Consider the following 15,557-nt stretch of genomic DNA (forward strand, 5'->3'; position numbering starts at 1 on the left):
CTGAGCCCCAAATCCTGGACACAACTAACAAGAACACAGTCACAGGTTCATATATAATTTTTCTATTTCTTCCAAGTGACTCTATACAGCACTGTATACACAGGTATGGTGAATCTTTCCTCTTTCTTTTCTTCATTCCGACTTCTCTTCCTTCATGCAAGTGTTGCCCTCTGCATCTCAACTGTGACTCACTGATCAAGGTGAGATTGTTTCTGTTATGTTCAACTCAGGAGTACTTTCAGTGCCATAGCATTGTACTGCAGAAACACCTCTGGGTTATGGGGAAGCTTTTCAAAACAGGGAGGTTTTCTGCCAGTAGCACCCTCTGGCAGCACCCAGGGACCCCAATAGGATAACTTAGAAGAACTATAGTACCTCTGTAACCCTGCTGGTATCCCATTTGGGATCATGCAAGAGAAGCACTGCCACCTCTCGTGCTGGGGGATGGATTGTCTTTGATAGACAAACTCCCCCAGTCCATCCATTAGTCTTGGTCTCTAACTGGGATTAGAATTAGATATCATCCTGGCCAGGATGTACCTCTATTCATACTTCCTTCCATTATGGCCCCTAGCAGGGTAAAATATTGTTCTTCATTCCAGTCAAGATGCCTGTGCATCCATTATGGCAGTGTTTTTCAACCAGTATGCCTCAGCACAGTGGTATGCCATGAGAGCTAGCCAGGTGTGCTTTGGAAATAATAGTATAGTACACTGAGAGGGACAGAGGACGACAGAACTACCTGGAGAAGCTGGCACAGAAGCAGCTCCGCAATTGCTGTGTTGCAGACACAGCAATTAGAGCATTTTGGACACGCCCTCTGGCTGCTAGGGTTCATCTGGCTGGGTGTGCAGTTGCTAGCAAGTTTCTCAGGGCCAGTAGATAGGGGGCATATGAGTTGCCTCTGTGGCATAGAAGAGCAGACAAATTGACAAAACAGCTGGGGAATGTGCTCAAAGTTCTCACTAATTGTCGTGTCTGCGAATGTTGATCTTGAACCTGCTTTTTTTACAAGTTTTCTGGAAGACCCTTCCTTTCGGACAGTTGAGGACGTGTATACAATACAATACAATACAGTTTATTTTTGTATAGCCCAAAATCACACAGGAAGTGCCGCAATGGGCTTTAACAGGCCCTGCCTCTTGACAGCCCCCCAGCCTTGACTCTCTAAGAAGACAAGGAAAAACTCCCAAAAAAACCTAGTAGGGAAAAATGGAAGAAACCTTGGGAAAGGCAGTTCAAAGAGAGACCCCTTTCCAGGTAGATTGGGCGTGCAGTGGGTGTCAAAAGAAGGGGGTCAATACAATACAATGCAGTACACAGAACAGAACAATTTCTCAATATAGTAAGAAATAAAAAATATAAATTTTAGAAGTACAGAGCAGAAATAATGTATGAAATAATGCTTTTGTGGTTAGTAGAATAATGGTGTGTTTGGGGATGCTTTTGTTTACAATATGTAATAAACTGCATTATGGCATCTACAACATTATCAAATAGGGTACAAAGATAGATAAGATAACATTAGGTGATAAAAAGATTAAGCACAGATGAAATTATAAAATGAGTCTATGCAGAGACACAGTAGTTAGCATGTCTGCGTCAAAGATCCAGTGTCCTACATTTGAGCTTTTAAGACTAGTAGACTGAGTTGTTGTACAGTGAGACAGTGGCAGTACAAGTACATTACATAGTAAGCATCATGGAAACTCATAAATGAAGTGTCCATAATTGAAAAGACATATCAAGGCTTATGTAGCTTAAATTGACCCTGGAAGAGAGGACAGATACTAACTCGGGTAAGAAATGTAACTTGGGAACTAATAATGCTTCAACACTGAAATGATAGGAAATGGTGTGATCCTAAAAATTATTTAAGAGGTTTTCCAAATTATGTAACATTCTTGAACCTGCTTGTTCTAATTCCAGGTTATTGGTGGAGGGTAGTTAAGATGCCAGTTCAGTGTTCAGTCCAGTCTCCCTCAGGCACACACATGTACTGGGTAAATTTGAAATTGCCATTCCCTAAACTACACATCTTTGGAAACTGTTAGAGAAAAAACTCACATGTAGGAGATCGGAGGAAAATGTTCAAACTCCCAATTGACAAAGTCTGGGCATGGGATATGAACTATTGTGCCACACTGCATTTGCAAATTAAAAAAAGAATGTTCTGTATTGTTATGTTGTCTTTTCAATTGCTTGATATGTTTGCATTTTCTTATGCCTTTACCATGTAGTTTGAATGCTTTAGGAGATTTACATCAGTTGCAAATGAGATTTACTTTTTTGTATATACAGTATATTATGTATATTATTTTTATGAATCAATACAATTTTATTTGGAATTGTAAATTCATTACAAAAATATAAATAATATTTTTTTATGACACGGTGTAAAAATACATCTAGATTTTCAATCCTGATAATAACAGTCTCTCAAGATACAGTTGAAGAGAATTTATCTGAATATGTTATCACTAATATTTTTATTATCAATATATTTGACCGTTATCCAGCCTAAAGGGGCATTCAAAAAATAGAAATTTTCTTTAGTTTAAGAAACTGTTTCTTGCTGCTCATTTATTTGCAGATTCCAGATTATTAGAAAAATCTTACTATAATGCACAACTCAAGCCACGACAGCAAGAGATATCAGAGTATTTTGACCCTGCTGCCAGGTTAGTCGCATTTTTTATTTTAGTAATATCTCCTTTTCAATTTCAGTAATATTTGTGGTATTTTTATGATCAAATATTTGCTTTGATGTAATGAATTTTATGTGTGTTTCTAATATTGAGAATAAAGTGAGTTCATTTAGCCCACTGCTTTAGCAGAAATGCTTCACTCTTACAGTGCAACTAGCAATAAGTGTAATAAGCAACCAGTTAAATACACACTAGGGTATTTCTTAGGCAGTGAAGTCAATGCTTCTGTTTTTCTACATACAGTACAGAAGCAGTTTAGATATGAGATGAAAAGATGGTAGTAGAGAAGAGTGCTGAATGTTGGTCTTTATTTTGGGGTATTTCTGCTCATGTATTCTTCTGCTAGTTTGATGTTCAATCCCTGTAGCTATGCTACACATGCATTTTAGGACAAATCTATTTGGAGTAAATGAAAGTATTATACAGATAAGTATTTGTTTGGAAATATTTTGCATGCATTAAATGCATCAGTCTTGTGGTACACTGACATGGGGAAATTCTTAGTTGGTATTTTGTTAAAGTTGGGATGGTGAAAACCCAGAAATGTGTGGTAGCAGGTATATTTATGCAGTAAATGCTTCCCAGTTCAGTAGAGGGCAGTGTGGATTTACTTGGCAATAATATTAGTTAAAACAGCAATTCTGGATCTTACCCAGTACAGCTTTATGGTATTGGGAACATGAATGGGAACCTAGTGCTGCTAGGCAGTTGCTCAGGGGCAGCAAAGGCCTCTGAAAGGAAGCAGTTATGAAGAGTTACCTGTAAGTGTTTCTGGCCAGGGTATACAGGGAAGCTTGGAGTTGGAAGGTGACTCTTCACAAGAACTTAACTGTTGGGAGAAAGAAAGGCCTGAAGATTAGAGAGGATAGTGTTTTGTGGTGGGAGCAGAGCAAACAGTATATAAGTAGATCAGCGCACTTTATTGTTAAAGGTAAGCCAGAGGTGTTATGCTTTATTTTTTACCCCTATGAGTCTTATTTCCTTGTCTTGCTCCTGTTATTAACTTCTTTTGTTAATATGTTGCCATTCTTTTTTACTTTAGCTTTCTAGTCAACATTTTTGTTCAGATACAGCTCTTGATCACCTCCTAAAGGTCCCATCTTTTAAGGTTCTTTTCCTTTCTCTAATTACATCTGGTTTATGATTTTGCTTGTTTTGTAGGAGTTTTTGAATTTTTCATCAAATCATAAAGTGTAATGCATTCTTGATTGGATGTTAAGGAGACTGACTTTGTCTCAGCCCCCACCATAAATTCAATGGTAGCTTTGGTAATACATTTGGAATCATAATTTTTCAGAATGAGGAAGCTGTGATCAAAGATACTAGAAGCATTTGTTGTAGTCTGACAGATAAAATTTACAATTCTGATGGGATTTTACAGCTACATGTATTAGATACAGTAGATCATCAGTAAAGATTAGTTAGTTAGTTAGTTAGCTGCTTCAAGAGGCAACCATGCAAACCGAAGTCATAACGTGCTTCACAGATGAAGTGGATCACCTACAGATTGTGTCTTTCTCTACCCATTCACCATGCCTTGACTTTGATAGATTTGTTGTTATTTTCTTTTATAACACTTTATTCCATAACTAGGCTTATTCATCGTTGAACTCCAGAAATTGCTTGTCAACATTTCCTATTTGTGATGCTGACGAGATGTTTGATTTCTGCAGTATGATCTTTTTATCAATTGAAGTTTCTCTGAAAAAATATATATTGTGACACATTGTGGAGGTTCTTGGTAGTTTTGGTGAAAGCAGTTATAGATTTTTTTCTTCACAAACAAAATAATTTTTCTGTTATTAATCAAAGTTATTTTCAGTTAGCCACTTGATCGTCAGGAATTGCCCAGCACATAAGTGAGCAAAATACTTAGAAATACAAAGTGGCATTAAATGTTTTTGCTACTTATTCATCTTTTTCTCTCAATTTGACTGTCTTGTGTATGCAGCAAACTATATTTTGGACAATAGTGCTGTATTTTGAGTTTTTTGAAGATTCTACTTATATCATTTTAAGTTTTTTCTTGCAGACCAATGACAAATTCAGAAGCAATGCCAAATTTCCCTTATAAGGGCGGTTGCACTTCTGTCTTAATTTTGGTAATATTTTTTACTACTTCCATTGATCAGTAAACACAGAGTAGCATAGAAAATTGTAAAGATTTTGATAATTCAAGTAAAATTTTAATCACTTTCTTGATAAACTATGTAAAACAAAAGCTCTGTGTCGGACAAGAGAGCTTTGTGTCTTGGCACTGACCTCTCTGGTGTCATAATGAATAGTTAGAGCTAAGTAATACAGTTGACAATGATATTTAAAGAGCCACACATATTTTAATTATAAACACTTAAAAGTGTCAGTATCACTTAGTTACTGTATTTGTACACAAGGAACATTTAGAATAATAATTCTATGACTAATGTAGCCAACACTTCACCCATCTAAGTACAATATATTTTGTTGACAAAGTGTATTGCACCATAATTTGGATTTTTTGCAACATGTTTGTCATAAGAAGATGAACATTTCCAGTGCCAATAGAATTTTAAATGGAATATTTTTCCAAATTGCAGATTTACCTAAAACACAAATTTAAGAATATTGTAGATCATAGCATCACAGAGCATGTATTGTCAGTGTCAATGGCAAATTATTTATACAGCACATTTAAAACAACATCAGTAATGCTGCAGCCAAAGTACTTTACAATAAAATATGCAAGAAACATAAATAAAATAAATACAATAAAAATATAATACAAACTAGCAGAAAATCAAAACAAACAAATGACTATGAGGAAGGAACCATTAGTATCACTGAAGGTCACAGAAAGCTAGAGCATAGAAATGTGTCTTCAGTCTTGCTTTAAACAGTTCAGGTGAAGGTGACTCTTTAATGTAATAAGGTAATGAATTCCACAGATGAGGTGCAGAAGCTGCAAAAGTTCTATCCCCCTTAGTTTTACACTTAGTACGAGAGACAACAAGAGACAACTGAGTTGTCAGCAACAACTTTACAGTGGTATCTAAGGGTCACCATTGCAAAGTCAGTTTAATTGTAATGTCCATATTATTACTTTGTCAATTAGAAAAATTAAATGTAAAGAAAACAAGAAACAAAGTAAAATAGCCTCATTTAGTAATGCCATAATAGCTTGTGGCAACACTAATGCAATTGCTGCTTTTTTTTTTCTTCTCAAAATATTTCTTAATTTCAACTGTTAAAAGAATGTTTAACTTAATTATTTGACATTCTTCAGATCTTTGTCTGAAATTGTAGAACTTAAAAATATGTGGAGTTTTAATTCTCTAGTAATGTATAAATGCTTTTAAATTCATTAGTTAAGATTCTGAGATCTTAATTGCTTTTTTTTCTATATACCATATATATAGCCTACAAATGGCGTTATGCCTTATGGTGCAGCTTGATCCAATTTGCACCTGTGGATATATTTTTGATGTAGCAGAATGAGAGCAGAAATAATTCTGATTAACTTTTGGCCAACATTATTAAATATACTAAACTCCTGTTCTAGGGAAGAGATGTAAATATTATAATTGAACATTTTTATTAGTTGCATCACTTTTTTTATATGTGAATAGCACATATTTGTTTGCTGGGGCACTTATGCGATGTTAGGAATTTGCTTTGTATATCCAGTCACAGGTTCTGCCCAGGAGCCAGGGTTGAGAGTACTGGCTAATTAATCTTTTATACAAGAAAGAGCTCATCAAATATAAACATTTTGCAGCAGTTTTACTTGTAACTCCACTAGAGTATGTAATAAATGACCAATGGTTAATGGAATGTACAGGGTAAAACTGGGCTGGGACAGTGTTCTGCCAAAAGTAGAGAAAATAGAAAGAGGAAACCTGTGTTAAAACTGTTGGCACATGTCTTCATTTTAGCGGGGTCAGTAGTATGTTGCACAATTTACTGTATATACTGGCTGAAATGGACTAGAAGGGAAAACTATTTGGGGCTCAATTCATCTAAGTTCAAGTATAGACAAGAAAGAATAGCATAGCTAAATGGAAGAATGTTTTTGATTTATTTTGTAAATTAATTTGAATTTATAATAACTAATACATATTTGTAGTTCAGCAGTCTCTGAGGCACCTAATCTTTCTCATAATTATGAAGGAAATGAGATTCCATTTATTTTGGTGCAATTGTGAATTACTAGGCTATATCAGTGCCTTACATTGGGAGAAAGAAATACTGAGAAATAGTGAGATTGGTCTTACTAAATGACCAATGTTAACAGGAAAGAGCACTCTTTTAGCATTCCTCCTCACATAGAATGATAGCAAGGAGACCTAAAGTTATAAAGATGAGAGAAACAGACAGCCCCTTATATAAAATAGTGGGAAAACAGATGTGTCCTTGAATTCCCAGGTATTGATAGAAACATCTGATTTGTCACTGCATGTTGCTCGGGCTAGCAGAGAAGGGCTAACTCGATTTACTGTAGTAATTTCTCTCTGTGAATCACCCAACCAACAGCTTGTGTTTAATTGTGGCTGCCTTCATTGCCTTACAGTCATGTCACTTTGGCAGCTGGATCCTTGTATATATTGTGATGATCTTCACCAGTTGAAATGCCTGACTGCTTTTGAACTCCCTGGTTAGATTAGCTCCAAAGCCAGACCACTGCACCATAGGCGTAAATGAAGGCAAAAACACACTTACACTGGTGTGAGGTCAACTGACATGGTGGCATATCTGGGAATGTTAAAAGCAAACAAGTGACCATGGTGAAATATTCAACATCTATACATAAGCCATTCCTTCCTGAAATTATACAAAGACATTTAGCATGAGGGAGAAAATGTTACCACATTTTACTCTCTGTATAGGTCAGTGAATTGAAAATGAGAAGTACTGTTTAATGAAAAATGCTGAAGTCAGGCAAAGATGAATTTGTCCTTTTTTTGGGTATTTTAGGCATCAGCCTACCTCTGCTGGTGATTGTGTGGAAATTATGATCGCCAAACATCAGGATGAACTGACAAGACTACAGACCAATGTTGGAGAGGTAATCTTAAGTATTGATTTACAATAATTATTATCGTCATCGGTTTATTCACATGTTTCTTCTGTTTCCATTGCCACATCTAAGAAAGATTTCAAAGCAATGTGTATTGTGTCTCACTAAATGACCAATGTTAACAGGAAAGAGCACTCTTTTAGCATTCCTCCTCACATAGAATGATAGCAAGGAGACCTAAAGTTATAAAAGTGAACCACTTAGAGAGGGAGAACTCAAAGGAAAAGTTAAATCATATCATATCACTCACAATCTCTCTCTCTCTAGTTGAGTCATTATACAAACTAAGTTCCTGGCTCAAATCTAAATTATGCCATGGTCATAAGTCAGCTTTAAATTTGGTTTGCCTCCAATCACTTCCTGGCTCAAATCTAAATCATGCCATGGTCATAAGTCAGCTTTAAATTTGGTTTGCCTCCAATCAAGCTCTGAAGTAGTTGTAGGTTCAAGAATTCTTCTTGTGCTCAAGAAATACCACAATCTAGAACTTCCCTTGGTGCCTCTGTACCCCTAAAGGGCCAGGTCACTGCCCTTTCTCAATAGGGAAACAGAACTTTGTTACACATTATTGGAAGAGAGGAAGAGCACTGTCCTCCTGTAAGTGCCTTCTAAGTTGCCTGGGAGCGGTCAGCATGGTTTCACAAAGTGCCACATGTCAGTCAGGAGTGCAGTCTGTTGCCTACCCTTCATGGTTTAATTCTGTAAAGAGATGATTAGGAACTGCTGGAGTCAGATAAGATGCCTGACTTCTAGCATCTTAGAGGAATAGAGTGTGTTTCTTTCCAGATCACCACCTTCTTTCTGAATGCATCCCATCAGGAGCACCTTGCTAACATGTAGGTCTTGTCTTCTCTTGGCAGCCACACTGGTCCCCCCACTAGTATAAGCAGTTGGTCTACTGCTTTCCAATCTTAACTTTTTGCCAGCGAGAGACACCTTCACATCCACATTAATAAAATGATAAGTGTCGGTGTGTCTGTCATGTTGTTATGTCTCTGTCATTCCAACACATAGCACATCATGGACATTTGTGCTAATAAAATGCATTGTTTTTGTTATTCAAGCAGATGGTGTACTACAAACATTTAAGATAATAAATGCATTTTATTACTACATGTATTACAAAATAAACTCCCAATAGATGTTGCACTGCAAACATTAATGCTGAGGTCTATGTTTATTACTTAGATTTCAACACATCTTGGACAGAGAGCACAGCTAGTCAGGAATGAATTAGCTAGTGTATCTGTGTATCAAATTAAACAATATATATTTGTGGAATAGTACTAAAATTTAAATGGCAAACTTTTATTGGACACTTTCATACAAGACTCTTCATTTTGCAGTAAAAGGTTCAACTGAGCATTATATGTGAATACTCAGTCATTGTTGTCTAGTAGTAAAGGCTTTAAAAGTCAAATTTCAGTCCCATCGCTGACATACAGTGTGAGCTTGACCAAGTCATTTCACTTGTGCTCCATTCTTAATTTTAAATATTACCCCTTTGTTTTCTATTTTTACCTTGTAAAAAAACATAATTAAGTGTTTATTCCTGAAGGGTACTGTTACTGTATATTTTTTCTTAAAACTGCTATAGATGTTCAAATTCAGCAAGACATTTTATTGAAGTGGAAAAAATATATTTCTGTAAAAATAAAGTGTTACAAGTTTTAAACATGTCAAACATTCAGACTCTTTGTTTAGGTTTAGGTTTAGGTTTCTTTATTTAGTCATGTTTACACAAGAAAACATGAAATTTGCCTTCTCAGTTGCATCTAATAACAGGTAACAGACAGAATGAAATAAAACAGACAAATAGAAATAAGAAAGGTTAAGGTAAGGCAGTTAGATAAAACATATTTACACCAAAAAAAAAAAAAGGTTACAGGATATACAGTATATCAAAACCTTAAACATTATCTCCGATATGTCTTATTGAAAAGTTGTACGGCACTAGGAAGAAAGGAGTTTCTGGAGCGATTTGTGTGGGTTTTCAAAGCAACTATCCTTCCTGATTTACTGAAGTTTAGTTCTACATGTAATGGATGTCTGTCATCAGTTGAGATGATTTCCAGTTTCTTTAGCATTGCCCTCTGACACACACTAGTCAAATCATCTACATCAGCCCCAAGAACTTTAGCTGCATACTTCGTAATCTGCTGGAGCTTTTTTGAGTTTTGGTTTGTCAGACTATTTAACCAGGCAATGAAACTGAAAGTGATCACAGACTAGATCATACTGCGATAGAAGGACACCATGAGGTCCTTGTCTACTTTAAATAGTTTGAGTTTATGGAGGAGAAATAAGCGCTGGTTGCATTTAGAAAATAATTTTTTTGTATTTGTATTCCAGTTAAGATTGTTATCTAGGTAAGTTCCTAAGTATTTATATTCATTCACTATTTCTACCTCCTCTCCCAGAACTACAATAAGTGAACATACAGATTTCTGTCTCTTAAAATCAAATATAATTTCTTTGGTCTTTTTTACATTCAGAGTGAGAGAGTTTTTATTGCACCAGTTTACCATACAGTTTACTTAATTTAGATAGTGGCTTTCATGCTCCCCAGATATGCATCCTATGATCATGGTGTCATCCGCATACTTAATAATGAAGCAGAGGTCATTGTTCTGTCTCAGGTCACTTGTGTACAGTGTAAACAGTAATGGTGATAAGACACACCCCTGTGGACTTCCTGTGTTTGAATGAATGGCTCTTGAAAAAATGTCCTGAACTTTAACAGTCTGTGAACAATTTAAAAGAAAGTTCTGAATCCATAGTGTGATAAATGAGTTTACATTCATACTGTTTAATTTCCCAGTCAAAAATCCAAAAATAGTGCTCTGACTTATGAACCAGGCTGATCAAGAAAGGTATAGATTTGATGTAAGATAACAAGCAGAGCATCTTCTACACTTCTGTTTGCACAATAAGCAAATTGATTGTTGTCATGAAAAGACTTTGTCTCTGTCATTAAAATGTTTTTCACCAAGTGTTCAAAGCATTTCATTGGAATAGATGTAAGTGACACTGGTCTATAGTCATTTAAACAGCTTGGCCTAGAAACCTTTAAACATGTCAAGCATTCAGACTCTTTGTGGGTACTGAGATTAAAGAAAATTCAGAGATAACCATCAGAGATTACCATTTGCAATTTTACATCTTATTTCATATTAAAATAATGAAACATTCAGTGGTAACATGACTGAGCCTTTGAGATATAACATTTCAAATAAGCAATGAGAAGGCACTTTTTATGGAGAGGTCACAATTATTGAAAGTCTTTTGCTAGGTTTTTAATACGAGTTTTTTTCTGTAATATACAAGTATGTTTAAATTCAAAAGAACAAACAATTTTTAGAATGAGATTTTTAATCTGTTCCATTTCCATGGAACGACAATCCAAAAACAATGACTAGTGAAAAACTGAATCACATCTCGCTGTTTTTATATAGTAACTTAGGAGAATATGCCTCATTACTTCTAGCAAGGACTCAGTGACACCAGAGAGTACTTGCGTGTGTTTGTAAATTTTCATCAAGGTGTTTAATTTCACGTATGTGTGTGGGTGTGTGTGTGTATGTATGCAAGGTAGCGACAGTTTTTTTTAATTAAATACTACATAGTGCTCAATCAACTAATAGAAAAAAGGTTTAAAATGCTTATGATAGTTTCACATTTGTCATTGTGATTATGGTAAATTATGTTTGTTTTTATGTGATATGTTTCTTGGTTCAACACTTTCCAGTGTGTGTTACATTAGCATTATAATGCAACTTAAAGATTTACTTGTAATAGTCAAAAAAATAAAAAAAAACAAAACAGGTAGAATTATGTGGTTTTTTTTTTTTGGCCTACATGTTTGTTGGGGCAGACCAATGATTTTACTGCATTTAGTGCACTGACCATTTGGTTTTAATTTTAGTTTTTTGTGCTATGCCGTGGTTTTTAAAATTTTCATCTAGTTTAAAAGTGGTTATTTATTGCAGTTTGATTGCATTAAATATGCTTTTGCTGCTATGTCAAAGATGAATGTAGTTTTACCAGGCATTTATTTTAAATACAGTATTAGCAATATTGTGATGTATTCTTGCATTACTGCCATATTACATTTTGTTGTCAATATAGTATATATTTTTATGTGTTTCTTGGGGAATCTGTAATAAATTTGTTAATTGAAATATGCTGCATACTGAACAAATTACTGTATTTTTTATTCTGTTTGAGAAGAGACGAAACAGTGGTGAGGCAGTTAACTCTGCTCACTTACATCCCCTAGACCCAACACCATCTGTGTAAATGTTGCTCATTTCCATTGTGTCCTTGTAGATTTTTTTACTCAGATTTTCCCCAGCATCTGAAATGTATGAATGTTAAGCAGTAATTATTAATAGGCAGTATGCATATGTAAATATTGTTTTGTCAATATGTGTGTCCTGTCATGAAGCAGCCATATCTATGGTTCATTTGTGCCTTGCACCCAGTGCAGTCTGAATAGGCAGCTGTTCCCAGTACTAAAAAATCAACAATGGATTTTGAGATTGCTAATCCATATTACTAACCGAGAATGCTAAACCGGATGGACGCAGGGACATCCGGCCATGGGCCGTAGCCGCAAAAAGACGTACTGCGCAGGCGCCCCAAGAAATGAGGCGCCGCGAGAGGCGGGCACAACCACAGAAAAAAGGAGTGAGCACAGAAAAAAGGAGTCAAAGAAATGAGGCGCCGTGACCACAGAAAAAAGGAGTCAGCAAAGAAAAAAGGAGTCAAACGCAGGCGACGCACACAGCGCCGCACGAAACCCATTGCACACGAAACTAGCACACAAAAAAAAGAAGACGATCGCGCCCACCTGCAAGCACCCACCCCCCCCCTACAAGCACCGATCGGGACACACACAAAGAGGACGATTCAACAAGCCCCCTGGCACACAAAAAAAAAAGAACCCAAAACCACCCCGCCCACCCTACAAGCAAGGGACGGGACACACACAAATAGGAGGATTCAACAAGCCCCTGGCACACAAAAAGAAAGAAGACGCTCGCGCCCCACCAATCCTCCCCCCCCCCTCCTCAGACGCCGGAAAACCACACAGCGCCGCACGAATCCCATTGCACACGAAAGGGGACCCACACAAAGAGGAGGATTTAACAAGCTCCTAACGCACCAAAAAAAAGAAGCCGTGACCGCCACGCCAAGCCCATTAGAGACGAGGCATGGCACACGACACGTTCACAACAACGACGAATCAGACCCACAAGCAAACTAACATCAATAAGAAGTGACACCCAAAGCCCCATTTGTAAAGGAACCATCCATATTAAACATACGTCATCTCAACACCTTCACACTATGCAGCATACGTGGATCTCCTTACAATAAAGCACTATTAACCGTTCAACTGCAGAAAAGGCTCCATATTAACAGTGAGTGCGATCCTCCTTATTACTTATCCATATTTCGCACGCTGAGGAACAAACAAGTCATGAATACATGCTCACGGGTACAAAACGATTCGGCTCGGATAACGGGACCAAACACACGAACCCGCATGAAAAAACAAAATACACGGTGGCGCATACAACGCGCTTCTGAAACTCCGGGAGCAAAAAATTTCGCGGCTCCAAAAACGCAAAGCTCAACTAACCCCGTTACAGAGACGTGCCCAAATGGACAGATACAATGAACGTAGACGCATACAGCGCGCGTCTCAAAGTGCTGCATCGAAACAGGCACGAGTTCAAACCGAAAGACCTCGCGTCTCAGACATACAAAAACGGGAGCGAAGAGACAGCATAAATGAACACAAACGTCTACAACGCGCATATGAACTGACAGAAAACAAGCACGCAAGGCTCCAAAAACAGAAAGCTCAACTGACCGACATACAAAAACGGACAAGGCTCGATACAAACAATGCACGACGTAGACTGAAACGGACTTTTCGCACAGCACAGGCGAATCGATTGCACCTCCAAAATAGCGCGTCCCAAATACTGGACATGCAACAACGCGCCTCTCAAACGCCACAAGCAAAACCTGCCCGTCGCGGACATCAACGGCAGACACCTGCTAAACGCTTGCGCCACTTGGCTGACAACGCGTTCAATAATGAGTGCACTATTGAGGAAAATTCATTGGGATTAATGAATGTCATTTGCAATCATTGTCATTCACTTAACTTCCCTGAAGAAACAACTGGCAATACAAATAATGCATTTACACGTTGTTGTCAAAAGGGTCAGATTAGACTGCCTCCTTTACATTCATATCCTGAATATCTACAGAAGCTTCTAACTAACGATGTGCCTGAAAGTAAAAACTTTATGAACTGCATTAGATCCTACAATAGTTCATTTGCTTTTGCATCTACCGGAGTACATATCAGGCCACCAAAAGGCAATGGCCCATACTGCTTTCGCATATGTGGACAAATATGACATCCGTCTTGCGAAACTGTTAATTATTGATGAATGTACAATGGCATCCAGTCACTTACTCAGCACCATTGATAAACTTCTACAAACGTTGATAAATAATAATATTCCCTTTGGAGGAAAAGTACTTTTATTAGGAGGTGATTTTAGACAATGCTTGGCTATTGTTCCACATGCCATGCGCTCAGCTATTGTTCAGTCCACCTTAAAATACGCAGACAATTGGCATTGCTTTCAAACAATACAGTTAGTACAAAACATGCGATGTCCAGATCCAGAATATAACAATTGGCTATTACAACTAGGAAATGGTACACTCACCAATACAGATGGACTTCACCCAAATATTATTACAATTCCCCAATCCTTTATCTGCGACAACTTAGTTACAGAGATATTTGGAACAGCAATCTCATTGGACCAAATACCCCTTTTAACACAACGCACTATATTATGTCCAAAAAATATTAATGTTGATCACATTAATAACCAGGTCATTTCATTACTTCCTGGAGAGGCACGGCTCTTTCTAAGCTCTGACAAAGTTGACTCTGATGACGACAATGAACATCTGAATTTCCCCTTAGAATATTTGAACACTATTAACCCGGCCGGATTACCACAACACAATCTTAGCCTTAAAAACGGAACAATAATCATGCTATTAAGAAACCTTAACACTAAACAGGGTTTATGCAATGGCACACGTTTAGTCATCAACACCATGACACACAATGTTATTCAAGCAACAGTTCTTACAGGATCACATGCTAACAATACTGTTCTCATTCCTAGAATTGACCTTACGAGTTCTGACCTAGAATTACCTTTTACATTGAAACACTGACAGTTCCCCATTAAACGTGCATTTGCCATGACCATCAACAAATCACAAGGACAAACCATGGACAAGGTTGGCATCTACCTTTCTGAGCCCGTTTTTGGACATGGACAACTTTATGTTGCCTTCTCACGTGTTCGACATTTATCTGACGTTAAAGTTAGAGTTATAAATGCTCCATGCCAAGAAAGACTCATTCAAGGACAACACACCATCTTTACTACTAATGTTGTGTACAAACAAATATTCCAATAAACCATTACTCTGTGCCAAACACTGTATTTTTTGCTTTCTATATGCATCATCCACACCTCCACATTATTCTATATCTCATTCATACATCTCACTCTTTGTCATGCCCCAACGCCAGGGGTTGGCGAGCGAAGCCCCCTAGTTATTACAGAAATTTAAAAATTACCTGTATTTATATCCCACTGCATCCCTGAACAATGAGTTCCTCCCTGCAGTCTTTAAAATAAAGAACATATGTGGTTATATTGTGACTTTGTTTCACATTT

The 15,557-nt window shown here is 37.1% G+C and overlaps 1 protein-coding gene across 1 annotated transcript in view; it reads left to right on the top strand.

The window, feature by feature from the left end:
* The window catches only part of LOC114651038 (protein Atg16l2-like), a 223,058-nt gene that overhangs the window by 24,573 nt on the left and 182,928 nt on the right, over positions 1-15,557 (top strand). The window contains exons 2-3 of the mRNA XM_028800993.2: positions 2,594-2,681; positions 7,659-7,749. Of these exons, the coding sequence (XP_028656826.2) occupies positions 2,594-2,681; positions 7,659-7,749 (179 nt within the window). The remainder of the gene's footprint in view (positions 1-2,593; positions 2,682-7,658; positions 7,750-15,557) is intronic.

Source organism: Erpetoichthys calabaricus, chromosome 4 (assembly GCF_900747795.2).
Source record: "Erpetoichthys calabaricus chromosome 4, fErpCal1.3, whole genome shotgun sequence".
NCBI classification, from domain to species: domain Eukaryota; kingdom Metazoa; phylum Chordata; class Cladistia; order Polypteriformes; family Polypteridae; genus Erpetoichthys; species Erpetoichthys calabaricus.